We start from the raw sequence: 19434 nt of genomic DNA on the forward strand, positions 1-19434 counted from the left end.
TCAGATATAACTCTTCTTAGTGGTACAATCCTTGGATATCTCTTCGATACTTGGATACCCTGTGCTGGCTTTCACAGAGAGAATCTTTAAATGATTGAAAAAGAACATTTTAATGGGAATATGCGAAACAAATGAGCATTTTTCAATATCCAACTCTATACCAAGAAAAGAATCATAAAGGTTTATAGACACACTTTTTCATATTATTATTATTATTATTATTATTATTTTTAAGACTTTGTTTGATAAAGAACATTGTGTATCACATGCTATTGCAGGTGAAATACAAACTAATCTCTCAATTTGCATACTTCAATATTAGGGATGTATTGATACCAATAGGAGTACCGCACAAGAATACCACTTTACAGCCTCCGGTTAGGCGACGAGTACAGCACCAGAATATCACTTTGCAGCCTCCCGTTAGGCGACGAGTACAGCACCAGAATATCACTTTGCAGCCTCCCGTTAGGCGACGAGTACTCGTCGTAGTTTTACGAGTGCGAGTGCGAGTACAAGTACGAGTGCTTAAGCTCCGCTACCGCCCGATACCCGATACTGTTATTGGTAGTAGTTAAGCAGGAAGGCGGAGAAGCAAAGTCGAGTGTTAAAATGTCAGCAACAGTTGCATCCTTGTGTCTATTTACCTTGTTACAGTCAGAAAGTGAGGAACATCTGATGAAAATGAAAAATGTTTTTAAAGTCATTATGAGAACTGTAATAATATTATTAAGTACTCGGTATCGGTACTCGGTATCGGCAAGTACCCAAGTACTTGTACTTGGTCTGAAAAAAAGTGGTATTGGTGCATCCCGAGTCAATATCACAGGATTCAGTTTTATATTACGCTTCATAGACTGCACTTATATAGCTCTTTTCTAGACTTGTGACCACTCAAAGTACTTTTACACTACACATCACATTCACATACGGATGGCAGAGGCTGTACGTAAAGTGCCCAAATGTCAGTCAGTCATCACATTCACACACTGACGGCTATGCTACCAGGAGCAATTTGGGGTTGCCCAAGGACACTTCAGCATGTAGACTGAGGGAGCGGGGGATCGAACCTCTGACCTTCCGATTGAAAGACAACTAACTCTACCACTAAGCCACAGCCTCCCTTATAAGTTAACCTTTCATGACTTTTCCTAGCCACGCCCTGAGGAAGACCCGATGAGGCACAAAACCAGTCAGCGTTTATTTCTTAGATGTTGTTTTTTACCACTGAGGCACAACCGCCCCGCTTTAATACAGGATACAGTGTACACAGTTATGTACACAGTTTCATTAGTTGTTTTAATTACTTTTTATCAGTACTATCTTAAGCCGCGTTCCCACTGGTCCAAAAACAAAAAATGGGCATTCAGACTCAGGTGAAATGACTCTGCAGTAGACCCGGGTAATTATCACCTCAGCTCCAATCGTCATTGATGGGAACACAAAACCCGGGTCGACGCGTTAATCTCCTCCGCCTCGATGCAATGCTCCGACTTCTGCGACTCCTCATCACAGGAATATACTTCACTGGCAATGGGAAAAGGGACAATCAGCATCTAATAGCGGGTCTTCCCGGGTCTGAAAAACCTGCGACAACGCGCTAATTTCAGTGGGAAAGGGATTAGAAACTTGTGCTTGAATACTGGAACAAAAATGTTATTTCAAAATGGATGATATTAAATCACACATGGACAATTTGGATGTAGGATTTACACTTGGTTTGACTGTGACTTTTTTTAAGATTCTAAAAAAGGTGGACAATAACGAGGCCAGGAAATAAAAGCTCAGATGACACTGATCAAACTATAGGGTCTGTAATCAGTACATAATTCTGGTATCGTAATGAAAACAGTGTCAGTACACAGCCTATATGCTATTTAGCACGAAACAGAATGTCGCCCCTCCAAAATAAGCATCATAAGTGCAGTTAACCAGTACATCCCACTAATGCCTGAGACAATTAAGCTTATTTGTGGCTTTCTCAAGTCAAGGAAGTTTGAGTTTATAGTAAAGAAATTGTGAACTCCATTATGTAACAGAGACACCTGCGTCCAGACAATGGCTGAAATCTGGCCCGTCTATACACAAAGCCCTGGAGGGTGTATGTGTCTCTCTTTGTGTGTGATTTTAGAGAGTGAGAGTACCCGGACATGATAATAAAAAATGTCTCTCTTCTACAGATATAAAGGCAAAATTTGGGCGGATAAAAAAATGACGAAAATAAGGAGGAGCGTTGATAGAAGAGGAGGGATAAAACTAAGAGGTATTAAGGGAGGGGTTCTGGGAGAAATATATATACACAACGCTTCCTCTCTTGGTCAGTCCATCACTTTCTATCCTTCTGAAGCGTCAACATGAGAGGTGAGATTTAATACATTTACATAGAAGTGATATACAGCATTATAAAAACAGGTAACTAATGCGAGCTTCCTTTCCCATCCCTGCTCGCAGCTTTTATATTGCTCTGTCTGCTGCATTCAGCTTTTGGTCAGACAATGAATTATTCCTGGGACCCAGATCAGAAAGAAGAACCAGATCCAAGCAGTGGTGAGGAATCCCGTTTATATAATCAGTGTGTCTGCATGTTTTCTTACCTGCAGGTGTATTTATGTATTTTTGTGTTCAGAGTGTAAAAGGGATCAGGGTTCGTGCGGCTGCTGTACGATTTACCGAGAGGTCAACAAGATGGAGACGTACTTTGACAAGAGACTGAATGAGTTGGAGGCGGAATACAAAAAGGCGAAGCAAAGCCTCAGCGATTTAAAAGGTGAGTGACGCGTCCACGAGTTACAGGGAAATCTTCTGATCTGATCGACATTATTAAGGCAAAGTGGTACTACTTTTAACTCTTGTAATCTGCTCTACCTTTGTTTCTCCAGCTAGCCGCACTGCCTTCTCTGTCACTCTCCTTAAAGATGGAACTTTAAAGTGTTTTGGCAGCTCGGCATCAGCCACAGCTCTCATCTACGGACAAGTCTACCTTAACCTGGGTAATGGTTACAATATATTCACTGGTATGTTCACCGTGCCCCACTCTGGGGTCTACAGCTTCGCCATCACCGTCTACAGCGATACTGGTGCTCCTGGAGCCAGCGTGGCTGCCTGCGCCGGTCTGCAGGTTAACGATGTAGACGTGGCTGGGTCGGCAGACAAAAATAAGAACGACCAAGAGGACAGTTCCTCTAATGTTGTGGCCCTCCACCTGAAGGCCGGGGACAAGGTGCATGTCAACGTGCCAGCTGGATGTTTCCTCTGCGATGACAAATACCACTATAACACTTTCAGCGGCTTTCTGCTTTATCCTACTGAATAAGTTACAGAGGTGTAGTAAGCTAGTAAGCTGCTTTTTATTCCTGCTAACGAGGTTAGAGAAAGCCAAATGAAATTTTGTGTCGTGCACTAGCGCCTCATCTTAACGTGCTCTTCTTGAAGGGAGGTTGCAGCTTACAAATTCTAAGTGCAGTATCTTTGCTCTGTAACAGCTTGCCTTTCTCTTGATGAAATGATGTCCTGTAACTTTTGAGAAAAATACACTTGTACTTTTACAATTACAAGACAATAAGATATGATTTTTGTTCTAACAGAGGAAATGTTTCATGTCTGCATTGAAGAGATTGTTGACACAAGTAACATTTTACCAGTACGTAACTGTCCATTTATGATAGAGTTTACCACAGCTTGGATTTTTAGTATAAAATTTGAACTAAAGTTTATATACATAACATTTAAATAAAGCACTTTATCCACAATTTTGTTTACTCTTTGTGTGAGCCATCACTACATAACATTATGAGAAGCAAATCAAATGAAAGCCCTATACCCTGTATTTTGATTGAAGAGTACTTGAATTTAACAACTATGATACACTGAAATTAATTAGGTAAATCCTACTCAACATTTCTCATGACATTAAACAACTAATTGCTTTATAAAAATGAGTAATAATAACTCCTGATACAGAGGCAGACGACTTTTCAGGCACACACTCACAATCATTTTAGAGTCACTAATGAGCATGTCTTTGGACTGCGGGAGGAGTCTAGAGTAACCTGAGGGAACCCATGCATGCACGAGGAGAACATATAAACTCAAGACAACTTGTCTGAACCGGGATTCAAAACCAGTAACCTTCTAGTTGTGAGGCGACAGCACTAACCACTGCACCACCGTGCAGCCTTCTTTAAACTGAAGATGCTCAAATAAAACTAAATTCAAGCCTGCTCGTGTGAATTGACTTACTAATATTCAGGAAAGTTGGCCAGTGTAACCACAGAGAGAGGGCTACACATTTCAACTTCTTGTCATATACTGACACGGCAACTACAAATCATCTGGTGTATCGAAGTAATAAATATATGAACATTTTCATTCATTCTATGATACACAGCAAAACAGGAATCTTAACTTCAGCCCCGATGGCACACAGATACTGGTGAACACCGATTAATGCAACCCTGGCCTGCAGCCAAGACAGGCTCAATATCTTTGGGTTGAAAATTAGGTAATGCAGGTAAACTTTACTCATTTCGATATATTTCACTTGCTGACTTATATACTTTTAGTATAATTTACACAATTTGCATGGATTTTATTCACTACCCTCAAAAATCCTTTTTTACAGTGTAGCAAGATGAGGGATAATTTATAGAAAGGTATTGATTAGAATATGATGCACAGTACAATGTGATATATATAGAATGTTAGCATTTAGTAATGTAGTTTGAGGGTGTGCAATTGGACTATATCAAGTGTGTACAGAATTTATACTTCAGTGAATGAGCATAGCATGAGTATAACATGCAACAGATCTTTTTATATTATAGTGAAATGCTAAATCATTGAAGTAATCTTTTGAGGGAAACTAAATGCATTTAAAACAAGCTATAACATCTGGGGCTGAAAAATGACCAAAAATCAGTTGTTCCTCGAATGGTCCATGATGGCTGGCTCTACGAGCAAGTCACTAACTTCCAAGCCAGCAAAGCTATGTGGCGCCAAAATGGGAGAGCTAAATGGGGTCTAGTCTTTGGTGTTTGCAGTCTTTGCAGATATGCAACTTAGCATGGGCTCTTTATATATGACATTTGATGGAAACAAAATGCCTTTAAAGCAGGCTATAACATCAGGGGCTGAAAAGTGCAGCCAATGTGGAAGTCCCTTCTAATGTCTTCAAAAGCAACACAACATTTATTACAAAAGCACAGTGGCTGAATTTTGATGAAACTCACCTCCTAGCCAGCACACCCACATGGGACCTATCCAGTTTAGTCCTCAGTTTACATTGAGGCCCAACATGGGGGACCCCAGATGGGTCGATTGTTGTGCTCCGCACAGGGCCCATATATGCTGATTAAACGGTGTGCCCATTTCTAGCCCATGTATATGCCTATGTGAGCCCCAACCCTCTTAAAAGCTCACTCTGAGCCCGTGTCTAGTTGAACGAAGAAGTGTGGGCTGAGTTAGATGAGTTAAAGATGAGGGAAATTCAATTTTTTCACTCTGTTAGTACAAACATGTTACACACACATAGGCCCGAAATATACACATGCGCAAACAGGAATCAATAGATGTATTCATGGACATGCGCCCCGAGCACTTGGGGATCATGTGCAGCTCAACAGTGCCCAGGAAATGACATGGCACTTCTCCAGCTACCAGTCCCAATTTCCATGTGTGGTCCGTACTTGGACTTGAACAGGCAACCCTCCGGTTCCCAAACCAAGTCCCTACAGACTGAGCTGATGACTATCCCAAACGAATGTTACTAGGCTGCGCCCACAACCTCAATTTCAGAGCGCTACTCGGCGGCCTGTTACGGGTATGTAAGTTGTCTGACGGCACGTCTGCTCTCTCAGTAGTTCTGGAAAAATTACTTTAATAAAAGCAATTATTAAGCATACAGAGGAAATTAAAACCAAGAAATCATAAAACAATGGAAAGGAATTATGTCCTGGCATTACCAGCAGCTCTGGACCTGAATATTGTACCCTCGAAAAAACATGACATTAACTGTGCAAGGAAAAGGCTTGGAGAATATTACCAACAGGTACAAGAGTTGCGTCTGGATGATGCCTGTTTCAAGGCTAACTTCAGACTAAACAGGGTCCAATTTGAGATGGTTTTTGGAAAAGATCGGCCCATCCATCGTGCCAGAAACCTAAATAACCGTGAGCAAACTGACCATTCCAACCTAGAAGAGCCACCTATGACACTCATAACACTCAAGGTTTTTGTTTTTATTTCGGGTTGGGTAATAATTCGGTGGACAGAACACGATCAATGTCTCGGTAAGCACTGAAAACAAGTTGAATGTCTATTATACTAATTTTTACAGAAGCAAAAACATCTGCACGGTGGTACAGTGGCTAGCACTGTTGCCTTATAGCTAGAAGGTTCCTGGTTCAAATCCCCATTTGGCCAGAGGGGGCCTTTCTGTGTGGAGTTTGCATGTTCTCCCTGTACATGCGTGGGTTACTTCCTCCCAAAGTCCAAAGACATGATCCTTAGGTTAATTGGTGACTCTGACATAGCCTGTAGATGTGAACTAGCGACTGTCCAAGGCCTCTCGCCCAATGACAGCTGGGATAGGCTTTGACTTTGGGATAGGCTTTGGTCTATTATCTGGATATGAATATCCAGATGGATCATAGTGAAAATCAGGATTATTTAGTGTCTGTTGAATGATATATTATGTTCTCTACAGCATTCTATTATCATCCATCTTTTCTTCTTTTGTGATTTCACTCTTCTGATGAATTTGAGCTTATTCTTAGTGTTAATCGGTCGCTTTAATAGCCAAAGCAGTCTGAATAATTCTTGACAGGGAAAGAGGCACAAAACAGAAAATAAAAATCTACATTATGGTCTCCATATCAAACAATGTCAGAAAGACAACAAGGACCTTTATTTACACCATTATGCTGTAATTCAAAGCTCTGGTTTGAAATCACATCTGAGGTCAGGGCACGGTCACTTTATCCCATCATGTTACTGTAGACGATTCACGTCAAGGACTGGTCTGTTTTGAACTGTTGTGTGAAAACATGAAAACACCTGATACATCCTGGCCTCCATCTAGCAGATAAGGCAATGTTTAGAACCAGGTCGGCTGAGTTGGGACTCGATACACGCAGGTGGTCACTGAAAAACGTAGACAATGCACGGCCCCAGAGGCCAGCAAGTCTTTAAAAGAAGCTGTGAACACAGGAAACACCCTGTTATCTAAAAAGAGGAACAACAAGGACAGTAACACATGCCTGAAAATCTAGGTTACAAACAATCAGTAGATAAAGGTCAGCAGGGGCTTTTCTACACAATGAAGTTTTAAGATTCATAGACATTAACACACATTACAATACCTCCTGTCATTACATAACATTACTAAAGTCAGCAGACTTTTGGTATTTAAAACTGTGACTTCACTTTGTTTTAAGTTTAGAAACCGGCAATCGTGACTTCTCTTCTTAACAGCAACATACGAAGTCCTTGTAGAACACATTCACCAGTTCTTAACTCAGCAGACAAATGAAAGTTCACTAACCAAAAATGAGTTACACACAATCTCTGAATCAGGATTAAGAAGGCTCCAAACTTCTTTACTTGTAAATGGTAAATGGATTACACATATATCGCTATTCTATGGTGGCTGACAAGGGCACTCGGGCTGCAACGGCCCAAATGGTTTCCTATAGAGGAAACAGGCCGCAAATTCAGAAACTATGCCATTTCAAAAACACATGAAAAGTCCAAAACGAATGCAATGATGGAAAAGCGATGCAATTGAAGAAAACGTGCTGCAAAAGAAATGGCTCCAGGTTGGCAGATAGCTTAGCTTAAAAGGCCAGTTTGCTGATTTTCATCCTCAGTCCTGTCGTGCTATTATGGGGAGCTAATGCCATTTTGGTAGAAAAAAATGCAATTTTGGTCTGTGCGTTTGGAGGACGCTATCCGCTTCTCCAATGGGTTCTGGAAAACCTCCTCTAGACTAGATAAAACGCGTCATCTGGCGGAGGCCAGGGAGCTTGCTAAACTACACTTCCTCAATCTAGGATGCCCGCCTCCGATGTCATGTCTCGTTCAAAATTGTCAGGTTTGAAATGTAGACTGCAGACGTGAACATTTTTTAGACTAACCACCACCATATTCTCGTCGTATTTCGGATTTTGTACCGCTCTGAGCCATTGCCTGCAGCGATCAATGTCCTTGACTGGAAAACAGTAGTATTTCACTCCAGCGTCTCTCGCTGGGCCGTTCCTTACAGAGAGAGAGGCACAATGCATCCTGGGTGTTGTAGGAATGTAGAATGGGGCGAAACCAAGAGCTGTTTGTACAACTTTCTCCACAGCTATGGCACCAATTTCAAATATTAATGCTTCTATCGATTACGGAGAACACCAGCTGACTGACAGTGGCTTTTTCCCGGGGCGGATTGCTCCTTTAAGTAACCACTGCTGAATTTAGCTTCTGTTAGCTACCTGGCATTAGCCGCGCAGCTGGCGGTATGCTACTTTTAGATGACTGCCTGGTGTCCCGCTCAGAGCACAGTGAAGTGATGGTGGTAACTCCTCTAACTATCACAGGGGCTTCGATAGGTCGGAGGAGTTTGAGGAGTGAACACTAACACCCCTGTGGTCAGAGCCAGACACCGGGCAAAGTCAGCTGATAGTACCGCTAGCTTCACGGCTAACTTATATCCATAGTTAATGGAAGCAACGCTTAGGTGTTTTTCTTAGCTGTTACACAGAGTGTCCTAAAGGCCTGGAGCACTTCCATTTGCAGGGTTTGTCTTTTGCATGCGTTTTTGACTGTATTTGTGTGCGCGTTTGATGTTCACGTATTGTTTCAGCCTTTTACAGCATTTTTTTTTAATTTGCAGTGCGGTTCTGTTTTCTGCATGTGTGCTTGAATTAGCGTTGTTTCTGAATTTGCAGCCTATTTCTTGTAATGGAAACTGTTTGGGCCATTTGCCTTTGTCACCCACCGTACAGTTTCTAGTTTTCTAACCACTTAAAGCGCTTTGTGCTACAAGTCAGCATACACACACACACACACATTCATACACTGATGAGGGAGCCATGCCATTGTCATTCAATACATTTACACACTCATACACCGAAGGCTACACCTTGGTGGTTCAGTACCATGCCAAAGGATACTCTGACATTTAGAGGAGCCTGGGATCAAATCACCAATCTTACAATTGGTAAACAACTTTCTCTAACTCTGAGCCAAAGTCATGAGCTGCATTTCCGTGGACGACCAGCTAACATGTCTTTTAAACATGGATTTTCTTTTAATCTTTTAATGAAAAACACAATGAAGGATGGCAACACCTACTTGTTCCTCATTGAATCAATATTGTCCCACAGAACAAGATCATTTCATTCTGATAAATCTGGATTCCACGATCACATATCTCAAACACAACAAACTACAATCAATACATCTGGGTTTCCAACAATATCCAAAGGGAAAGTAGTTATGGGAACACGCAGTATCACTTCTCTCTTTATTCTCTCCCAGCATGAGAACCAGGCAACGCTGCGTATTGTTCTCGGATGTGGGGCTTTATCGATGAACTGATAATATTTCCTATCAGCTTCTTTTGTCTTCTCCTGTGTTGACCATTGCATCCTCAAGGCGCGGACAACAATGTTGGCCATATCAGCATTTCAGTAGCAGGTGTCCTCAAAAAAGATGGCAATCAGACACCTCTGTCCTAATAAGGGCATTATGGACGTGACAATAGGGGGCTTAAAGGTGCAACATGATCGATTCTTCTTTCACACCAAAGAAAAACTATCCGCAGTGCTGTTTAACCAGAGACGTACGTGGCTCTGTTTGTGGAAGGAAATGGAGTGTCAGTGTTTGGCTGTGAACTCTGTGTGTGTGTGTGTGTGTGTGTGTGTGTATGAAAGGAGGCGGAGCCATTCGCCTCATCATGGGGAGGATCACCTGTGCTGCTAAGACACTAAAACTATCCCTTGCTTAAATCTCCTACTCTGTTCCACAAACTCTCAAGAACTTCACGTAGATTTTCACAACAAGGTGGGAAGATCTAAACAATAGTAAGTTTTATTCACTTATTTAATTTAATTGCTCACAAGTTATTATTGTTTAAAAATAGCTTAGTCTGGCTGTCAATCACCGACAAACGCAGTATCTTCAAGAAAGATTTTTAACAACTTTTATGTTTTGGGTATAATGTTTGAGTGATGCTGTTTTGTAAAACATAAATTGTTGGTTTTACGGGTGTTTGGAGTTTGAAAGTCATTTAAAAAATGTAATTGTTATTAGAAGATAATCTCGAAACAAGCAGAGAAATTTGCTCATGTGGATTAATTAAAGTCAGATTATTACTATCAGTATTAATATTGTTGTTATAGCATGTACGTTGGGGTGGGAGTCGCTCAGTGGTAGAGTCCGTCGGCTCTCAATCGGAAAGGTTGGTGGTTCGATCCCCCGCTCCCTCAGTCTACATGTCGAAGTGTCCTCGGGCAAGACACTGAACCCCAAATTGCTCCTGGTGGCATAGCCAATGGTGTGTGAATGGGATTCCTAGCTAGCAAGGAACATTCCCATAACATTGGCTAACACTACCTACATGTTCTACTTACGTTTGAAAGAAAACATCAAACATCCAGCACACAGAGTTAACCCTGTTTTGTTAAGAGTGAATATGTAAATCTATTTAAAAAACATTTAGTTGTTGATTTGCAGGTCAAAAATTGTCTTGATATATAAAGTGGAATCAAGCTTATTTAACTTTGTTTGGAATATGTGTTACATTAGTAACACGAGTTGAGCTCTCCCCGTGCATGCGTGGGTTTTCTCCGGGTACTCCGGCTTCCTCCCACAGTCCAAATAAATGCTCGTTAGGCTCAATGGTGACTCTACATTGCGTAGGTGTAAGTGTGAGCGTGAAAGGTTGTCTGTCTCTGTGTGATTGACTGGCGATCAGTGCAGGGTGTACTCCGCCTCTCGCCCAATGACAGCTGGGACAGGCTCCAGCCCCCCGTGACCCTGAACAGTATTAGCAGTATAGATAATGAATGGATGGCTGTTACATTAGCATTTAAATTAAATAACAGTATTTTAATGTCAAGAAGATTCAGTTGGCCTATTTACACATTGAAATTACTGACACACTGTTTAATCAGTCTTATGCCATATGACCTGCCGATCACTATTTCCATGGTTACACTGTTTGATCAGTGGAAATATCAGGCCTCAGTTATATAGAATTAATGCAGTTAGAGACTAAATTAACACTCAAAAATAGTGAATTTGTGGTCCAAGAACTAAAACACTGGTTTGAAATTGGAAGTTGAGTTCTGAGGTACGACACAATTGACCTTTTAACCTCACACAGGAACACCTGGGTCAATATGAAAGTCAGAAATATCACTTAGAAACAGCTTAGATCTGTTTCTAAGTGATATTTCTCTCCGCCTCAGCCGGGTGTTCTGAATACTGTTAATTAATACTACTGCCGATCGTGTATGTCTACATTGATCAAGCTGCTACCTCTGAATCATGTGTTGATGATAAATTAAAGCATACAGATAAATGTACATGATAAAAAACAGCTGATCTGTTGTAACCTGTACACAGAGTGCAGGAGAATGTTTGGGTTGCTTGGCAACAACAGTCCAGTTTCAGTTAAGTTGTGGAACGATGTGTGAACGCAGCAGGTAATAGTCAGGAACATTCGCCGCGAGCTAGTGGTCGGGGCGATGGCGTTCATATCATGCGCCCGGTTCGAAACAGCAACACATAACAGGATAAATAAAAACATCTGAGGTTGAAGAAGGATAATTTACAAAACGACAATAGCAAAGGAGAGGTGAAGAGATTCAGGAGCTTCTGGCTGTGAGGGCTGATGCCAAAATTGTTGCAGGTACAGGAGTGTACTTGTCCGACAGGGGAAATCTCCCGCTGTGAGGGACATGTGTCAAAGGATAACGCTGTAAAATTTCAGGGCCAGACTGTCTGTTCTGGAAATTGCCAGGAGTGCATGTGTGAAAAGGGTTAATGTGTTTCAATACTTCTTTTCCCCAGATGTTTGCATTACCACTTTTGTTCCTGCTGAGGTCGCTGTTCCTCTGTGGTCATGTGGAGGCCCAATCCAGCACCACTGACATACTGAAACATGCTGCACGTAAGCCACAAAAACTTCTCCATTTCATCCAGCAACAAATCCACAAGAAACACTGTTACACATATTAAACTGCACACACGAACAAGCTGTACGTGTCTCACCATCTCCGTCTTTTTCCAGTGCAATGGGGGGAACCTCTGCAATGTGAAAAGTGGGACTGCCAGTGTGCTTTCACTCGCCAGCGAGGCTGCTGCTGTGCGGCGCTGGATATGTACAAAATAGAAGACGACACCTTCATGAGGATTAAGCATTTGTGGCGTGATATCAGCCACCTGAAGTACGGTGTGCACGAGCTCATAGGTAAACACACTAACAGTGACAGAGGTAGATTTCGAACTGCTTTTCTGTACCATAAATCTCTCTCTCTTATTTTCAGACAACTATAAGATCTCCTTCGAAGCCACAATTTCTGACTCTCCTGGACTTTGCCTTGGTCGTTTCAATACTAATTTGCCGATCTCCTACAACTTGGTCAGACTTAACGACGGCTACGGATACAACCCCTCCTACGGTAGGAAACGAACACAGAAACCCTAAAGCAGCATTTTAAATAAAAGCTGTGTGTACATGAAGAAGACATCACTGCAGCTCCACTGGTTCTTCTTCTTCCTCTCCAGGTATCTTCACTGCCCCTCTTTCTGGTGTTTACGTCTTTTCGGTCACAGTCTACTCATCAGTGGCAAAGGGCCAGCGCCTGTACCATAGTGTAAGTGGATTTATCAAATATGGGATTTCAGAATACATTTCTAGCTATGGCAATATAGCAATGTTATATATTTTTTTTGGTATAGGTTCAGTTGATGTTGAACGGTGTGGTGGTGGTCAGCGTGTGGGAGGATAATCGAGAGGATGGTGAAGACAGCGCCACTCAGGTAAGCAGTGAGCAGAATCTGACTGCAAAGTAGCGCAAATGCTTGCTCGTATCAAATATATGTAACTTGAAAATTGGACAGAGAATTTTTCCCATGATTTGACAGGATTTTCTAATGGCTACTTGAACATGACGTCGGTTTTTACTGTGCAAACTTTCAGGTTGTGATACTAGCGCTGAAGAGAGGTGATCAGGTCTACGCCGAGCTCATGTCTGGGAGGAGAATCTGTAACCACCTGCAGTACAACATCTTTACTGGTTATATGTTATACCCCGACACTGATGATTACGAGTAATACACCAGAACCGTAAATAATTACATTTATCCTCGCCCAGCTGAGATCCTGATTCATGAAAACAAAGTAGTGCTCTGAAGTCCAGAAGTACGGTTGTGACCCGTCAAGGGACGAGAACCATAGTTTAAGCACCCCTGCAGTAGGGAAAAGACACATAGACTGGTGCATGTGTATATCATAGACTGTATTAAAAGATGGACAACATGACAGCTCTCCAAAAGTGAAACTGGAACATCTCTAGGTCATAGGTCATAAAGCCCGCCTCCTCCATGTTAACAGATAGGACATGAGTCAAACTATAAAATCAAAATACACGTCAAATTACATTTTCTCAAACATGGTTTCTGTCATTATAGTTGGTTATTATCATGCCGATTTATGTCCAGGTGGTTATTTTTTGGAGCAGTTCAGTTTTAATTAGTTATTTGATGCTATAAAAAGAGGGTGTAACCTCATGATTGACAGCTCTGTTGACAAATATGGCTCCTGCAGCTGATCTGTTCGGGATAAACAGACTAGAGGAAGAATGGCAAAAGGAGATATAACTAAAACAACCATTACAGCAACCGTGAATATCTGCTTCAGTCCAACACTAGAGTTACATGTGTATTTTGGTAAGCACAAAGGGGCATGTACGTCAGCGCCTCAGCTCCACCAGCCGATCTCTTCTGCGCGGACTCTTGCTCCAAACGTGCAAGATGTTAGCACTCTCTCTGGGGGTATTTAGGGTTCAAGTGGACATGGAGACGTGTCGCCCATCTTTACATACAGTCATTGGTGTATGTAGGTATTCATGATCCGAACAAACAAACGCACAATTACACAAGTTTTGCATAGCATCAAAAGATAAAGAGACATGTTTTGAAATATTTGCATTAATACAAAAATATGTTAATAAACTGCCATAATAAAAAAAAATACATTGTAGAAATTAAATGTGATTTTTGTCTTTTAATTGCACATAAAAGTTTATTTTGCAGGCGGTGGGAATTCATTTCAATGTCGGTGTATTTTAGCTCATCACACATCAATCAATCAATCAAATTTTATTTGTATAGCGCCAAATCATAACCAGTTATCTCGAGATACTTTACAAAAAGAGCAAGTCTAGACCGGCTCTTTGTTATGTTATTTAAAGAGAGGCCCAACATGAATCACCATGAGTAGCACATACATTCTTACCAACCTTACCAACAGAGGACCATCCATCTACACAGAAAACGTGGGGACTTCTGTTTCATTTGTTTCATTTGAAAAGTACAACAGTAAAGAAAATGTACTTTTGATGTCTTTTATCATGATATTACCTCAAATATGGTTGAATTTATTATTTTTTAAGTAGTTGCCATAAGGGGAACTTGCAGGCTTGATAGACGTCTACCTATCTAAGAGAGGACCTCCATATTCTGCAGCAGAACTGTCTGTACCCAGTCTTTCCCCTAATGACTCTTAATTTAATTTAATTTTTAAGACTTTCTTTGTTTCTTTTAATAAAGGCTAATTTAACTATAATGTTGTTAATATTTAAACATTTTTCTAGCACATTAGATCGAATCCCCATTTGGACGAATAGGGCCTTTCTCTGTGGAGTTTGCATGTTGTGAGGGTTCCCTCCGGGTACTCCGGCTTCCTCCCACAGTCCAAAGACATGCTCGCCAGGTTAATTGGTGACTCTAAATTGCCCGTAAGTGTGAATGTGAGCATGAGCAGTTGTCTGTCTCAATAGCCCCTTATACACTGCCAGTTAAAGGCTGGATTATCACGCCTCTGTAACGTTCCGTCTGCTATGTAAAATGCTCGCAGGTGGAATGGTGGGGCGAAATCGTTCCACCTCTGATGCCGGCTCAGAAGCAAAGCGGCGTCTGCGTAAACAGTGGAGCCAGCAGGGCACAACAGCGCCGTGTGTGTATTTGAAGCACACTCTGTTCGCACATGTTTTGCTTCGTCAACACCAGAACGCTTTGTAAAAACGCACACTGGGGCGGTTGCTTGGTCCAAGGTAAAATGGAAAAGGCTGCATGATAGCAGAGCTTCGTTACGGCTGAACCGCAGTGTAAAAAGGGCTCATGTGTCAGCCCTGTGATTGACTGGCGATCAGTCCAGGGTGTACCCCGCCTCTCGCCCAATGACAGCTGGGATTAAATGGAATTTAATAGAGAATAGATAAAGTGTAACCTGCAAATAACTGCATGTGATAACATCACGGTATTAGCAGTATTAGCAACAAGATTAACTTTATCCAGGCTTCAACTTTACATATATTCTTAAAGGTACTTTTTAAAGATTGATTACACCAGTGCACTAATGTTTAATTTCTGCTTGGGGAAATTATATTTTTCAGTGTTATTTTTGGTCATGTCAAATAATCAAAAATCATCTAAAGGCTCTAAGGTAAATGATTTAGTTTCCTCTTCAGAGACAGACACACAGATGCACATATAGTCCATGAATGGAAATCAGTAGCAGTCACAGGCCTGGATATCATCTGGGAATGCTAACAGCGGGTCATAGTGTGCTGCTGCTAACATTTAGCCTATGACAGTATTGTATCAGTGTTAACAAGTGCCTTTTATGGAAGCTCATTACAGGTGATTATAAACCACAGCCATACTGAGTGAATATCCTTCCGTTAAACACATAAACCTATGATGTAGCAGCTCACACATGCTCCACACATTTTTACACACACGCAATCATGCACACAAACACTGTTAAGACTTTAAACATTCTCTGCAAGTGAGTCACTCCAGGAGGAAGTTTCATGAGGTAGCAGGAAGCACTGGCTTGTAAGTCCATGCTGTTACTTTAATATGTTAATAGGGTTATATGCTTCCTTTTAAAGGTCTTTTTTATTGATGGACGATAATGAAACCACACAGGGAAAGGAATTTTAGCTTTTGGTCCTGAAACAGCACTCACCCATGTCACAACATATCCATAACTAATCACTGAAGATATTTTAGGAATTAAGATGGATAAAGTTAGCATAACAGGCAACCAGACAGAGAGAATAAAGATATAACAGACCTTAAAAGTAACCAAAAGAACACGCTATGAAGATAGGCTAGGTCCTGTTCCAAACGGTTCTTCTCTTCTCCTCTGCCATTGATGGGTAGTGACATTTCAAAATAAAATTGTAAAAGTCAGACATAATACCTTTTAATGTTGGTTGACAGAGAGAAATATAGCATGAATGATTTTGATATTAAATGATGTTCATAATGCTTCACTTTTTAAAGTCTAAAAAAAAGTGTTTGGAGTGAGAGATACTTGTTGAGAAAACTAGCTAGAAAAGATCACCAATGCATTGCAAGCCTTCTTGTGCAGACTCTGAAATGCACCATCAGCCATTAAGAGGGAGTATACTGTCCTTGCGTTTGAGTTGCTGGTATTCAAAGGGAGACAGTGTAGGCGTAACTTTTCTTTTCTTTTCTGCTTAACACCACAGTTCAAAATAAAGTGACAGTTAGCTACGAAACCCAGAGTTTACCCTGAAGATACCTCGCTAACTGCAAATCCTGCTTCCTGTCAGGCCTCAGGTCAGGCAGAAACCTCTACCAGAAACGCATTCATCGCTAGAGAGCCATCTGCCAAAACATTTCATGAGTTAATTAAGGAAATACATCACATAAAAACACGCCCAATAAAACACAGTATGAGTGCAGCAACATCTGGCTCTGTTCAAGTTACAGCTGACTGAATGAGGATTTAATTTGAGGACCTCAGCCCATAGGGCACTGAAAATTACAGTACCAGAAATGGAAAGACAGATGGGCAGAGAAGACATGTGAAACATCTTTAAGAGAGGAAAGGAACTACTTTTAAAAAGACAGTTTAAGACTCAGATTCAGAGATGAAGAGGACACAGGTTGAAGTTCAAAACAGGCTTGGTCTTCTCTGACAAAGGCAGTAGGTAAAGGCCGAAATCTAAATATCCAAACCGTGAATAACAAAACTATAGAAATTACTGGCAACTGAGGAGGACAAGTATATGAGTCTATGAACCGGCTGGCTAACGAGATAATCAGGGGCAGGTGTGCAATGAGGACAGGTGCTGGTAATCAAGGGACTGGGAGACACATGAAGGCAGGAAGTAAAATGACAGGAGATGTTAGATTTCAAAATAAAACATAAAAATAATATGCAAGGTTAAATAAGTGTTACACGACTGGTCTTGTACACACACACACACACACACAGCAGTGTCTAAAGAGGAGCCAGGACTTACATGGAGTTCTCTGCCTGAATGATGACCCTCCTCACTCTCATCCACGTCTGTCTCTCCCCTAACTATTCCTCTCCTTCATCCTCTCCTCTCTTCCTTCTTCTTCTCCCCCTCTCCTCCTTTTCTGCTTTCCCTCTCTTGTCCTCTCATTATTCATCTTCTTAATCCCCCACTCCTCTCCTCCTTATTCCACTTCCCTCCTTTCACTCTTCATCCTCCCCTCTGTCTTCTTCACCTCTCCTCCTTACTGCTACCCATCCCCTCTCCCCTCATCCATCTAACTCTCCTGTCCTCTCATCTCCTCTGACCTTTCCTTTCCCCTTCTTCATCCTCTCCTCTCCTCAATTTTTATTTCTTCTCCTGTCACTCTTCTTCTTCTCCCTCCATTCCTCTCCCCCTTCTTCCTCTCATCACTTCTCCTCTCCTCCTTTAGTATACTGCCCTCTCCTTCATCCTTCTTCTTTCCTCTCCTCTCTCTTCTCTCCTCCTTTCACTCTTACACTTTTCCTTTCCTCCATCCTTCTCTCCTCTTCTCTTTCTCACTCTTTCTGTCCTCGCTATGTTCTCCCCTCCTCTGTCTCTCCTCACATGCTTTTCCTTTGCTCTCCCCTCCTCTCCTCCTCCGTTCTCATTTCCTCTTCTCCTCCTCCCTCCAATTCCTTTCCTTCTTCTTCCTCCCTTCTCATCTCACTCTTCCTCTTCTTCCTCTACTCCCCTCCTCCTTCATTTTTACTGTCCTCTCCTTCATCCTTCTCTCCTCTCCATCTCCCTTTTATCCTCTCACTCTTCCTCATTTATTTTCCTCCATCTACCTCTCCTCAACTCTTCTCTTTCTCACTCTTCCTCACCTCCTTTCCCTTTGCTCTCCCTACCTCTCCTCCTTCTTCCTCTCTTCACCTCTCACTTTTTCCATTCTTCATCCTTCATTCCTCTTCTCCTCCTTCCTCTCATCTCACCTCCTCTCCTCCTTCACTATTACTGTCCTCTCCTTCATCCTTCTGCTTCGTTCTCATCTCCTCTTCTCCTCCTCCCTCTGGTTTCTTTCCTCTCCTTCTTCCTCTCTTCTCACTCTTCCTCTTCTTCCTCCACTTCCTCCTTCACTGTTACGGTCCTCTCCTTCACCCCTCTCTTGTCTCCATCTCTTCTTCTTTCACTCTTCCCCTTACTTTTCCTCCATCTACCTCTCCTCTCCTCATCTCTCCTTTCTCACACTTTCTGTCCTCTCCTTCAATGTCTACCCTCCTCTGTTTTACTCTCCTCACCTCCTTTTCCTTTGCTCTCCCTTCCTCTCCTCCTTCATCTTCTCTTCACCTCTCACTCTTTCTATTCCTCATCTTCCATTCCTCTCTTCCTTCTCCCTTTCATCACATCTCCTGTCCTCCTCTCACTCTTCTCCTCCCTCTCCTCGTCTCTCCTTTCTCAAGCTTCCTGTCCTCTCCTTCAATTTCTCTGTCTTACTCTCCTCTCCTCCTTCTTCCTCTCCTCATCTCTCATCCCCTCTCCTCTCCTCCTTCCTCTCATCCCTTCTCCTCTCCTCCTTCACTCTCACTGCCCCCCCTTATCCTTTCTGCTCCTCTCCTCTCTCCTCACTCTTTTTCTACTCCTACCTCTCTTCATTCCTCCCTTTTCTCACTCTTCCTGTCCTGCTCTCTGTCTTCCTCTTCTTCCCACCTCCTCTCCTCTTTTCATGCATCCCTCTATCCCTTCCTTTCCATCTTTTTTTCACTCTCCTTGTGTAAAAACTTTAAAATAAAGAGTAATTCACGCCATTTTACTTCCCTAGAACGGAACAGAACTAACACAATCATTCTCTTTTCCACGTCCAGCATCTTTTTCTGTAATTCCCTAAGTCCCTCTTTCTCCATCTCCACTCCTCCTTCCC

The 19434-nt window shown here is 41.9% G+C and overlaps 1 protein-coding gene across 1 annotated transcript; it reads left to right on the top strand.

Moving 5' to 3' along the window:
- The first annotated feature begins 2354 nt into the window (after nt 1–2354).
- On the top strand, nt 2355–3313 carry LOC138604548 (complement C1q-like protein 2). Its single transcript, XM_069676477.1, has 3 exons — nt 2355–2361; nt 2627–2767; nt 2880–3313. Exons 1-3 carry the CDS (start codon nt 2355–2357, stop codon nt 3311–3313), a joined length of 582 nt encoding a protein of 193 aa, XP_069532578.1.
- Nucleotides 3314–19434: the final 16121 nt, after the last annotated feature.

Source organism: Semicossyphus pulcher, unplaced genomic scaffold (assembly GCF_022749685.1).
Source record: "Semicossyphus pulcher isolate SPU_LCO1_2020_fin unplaced genomic scaffold, fSemPul1.0.p SCAF_26, whole genome shotgun sequence".
Lineage (NCBI taxonomy): Eukaryota > Metazoa > Chordata > Actinopteri > Labriformes > Labridae > Semicossyphus > Semicossyphus pulcher.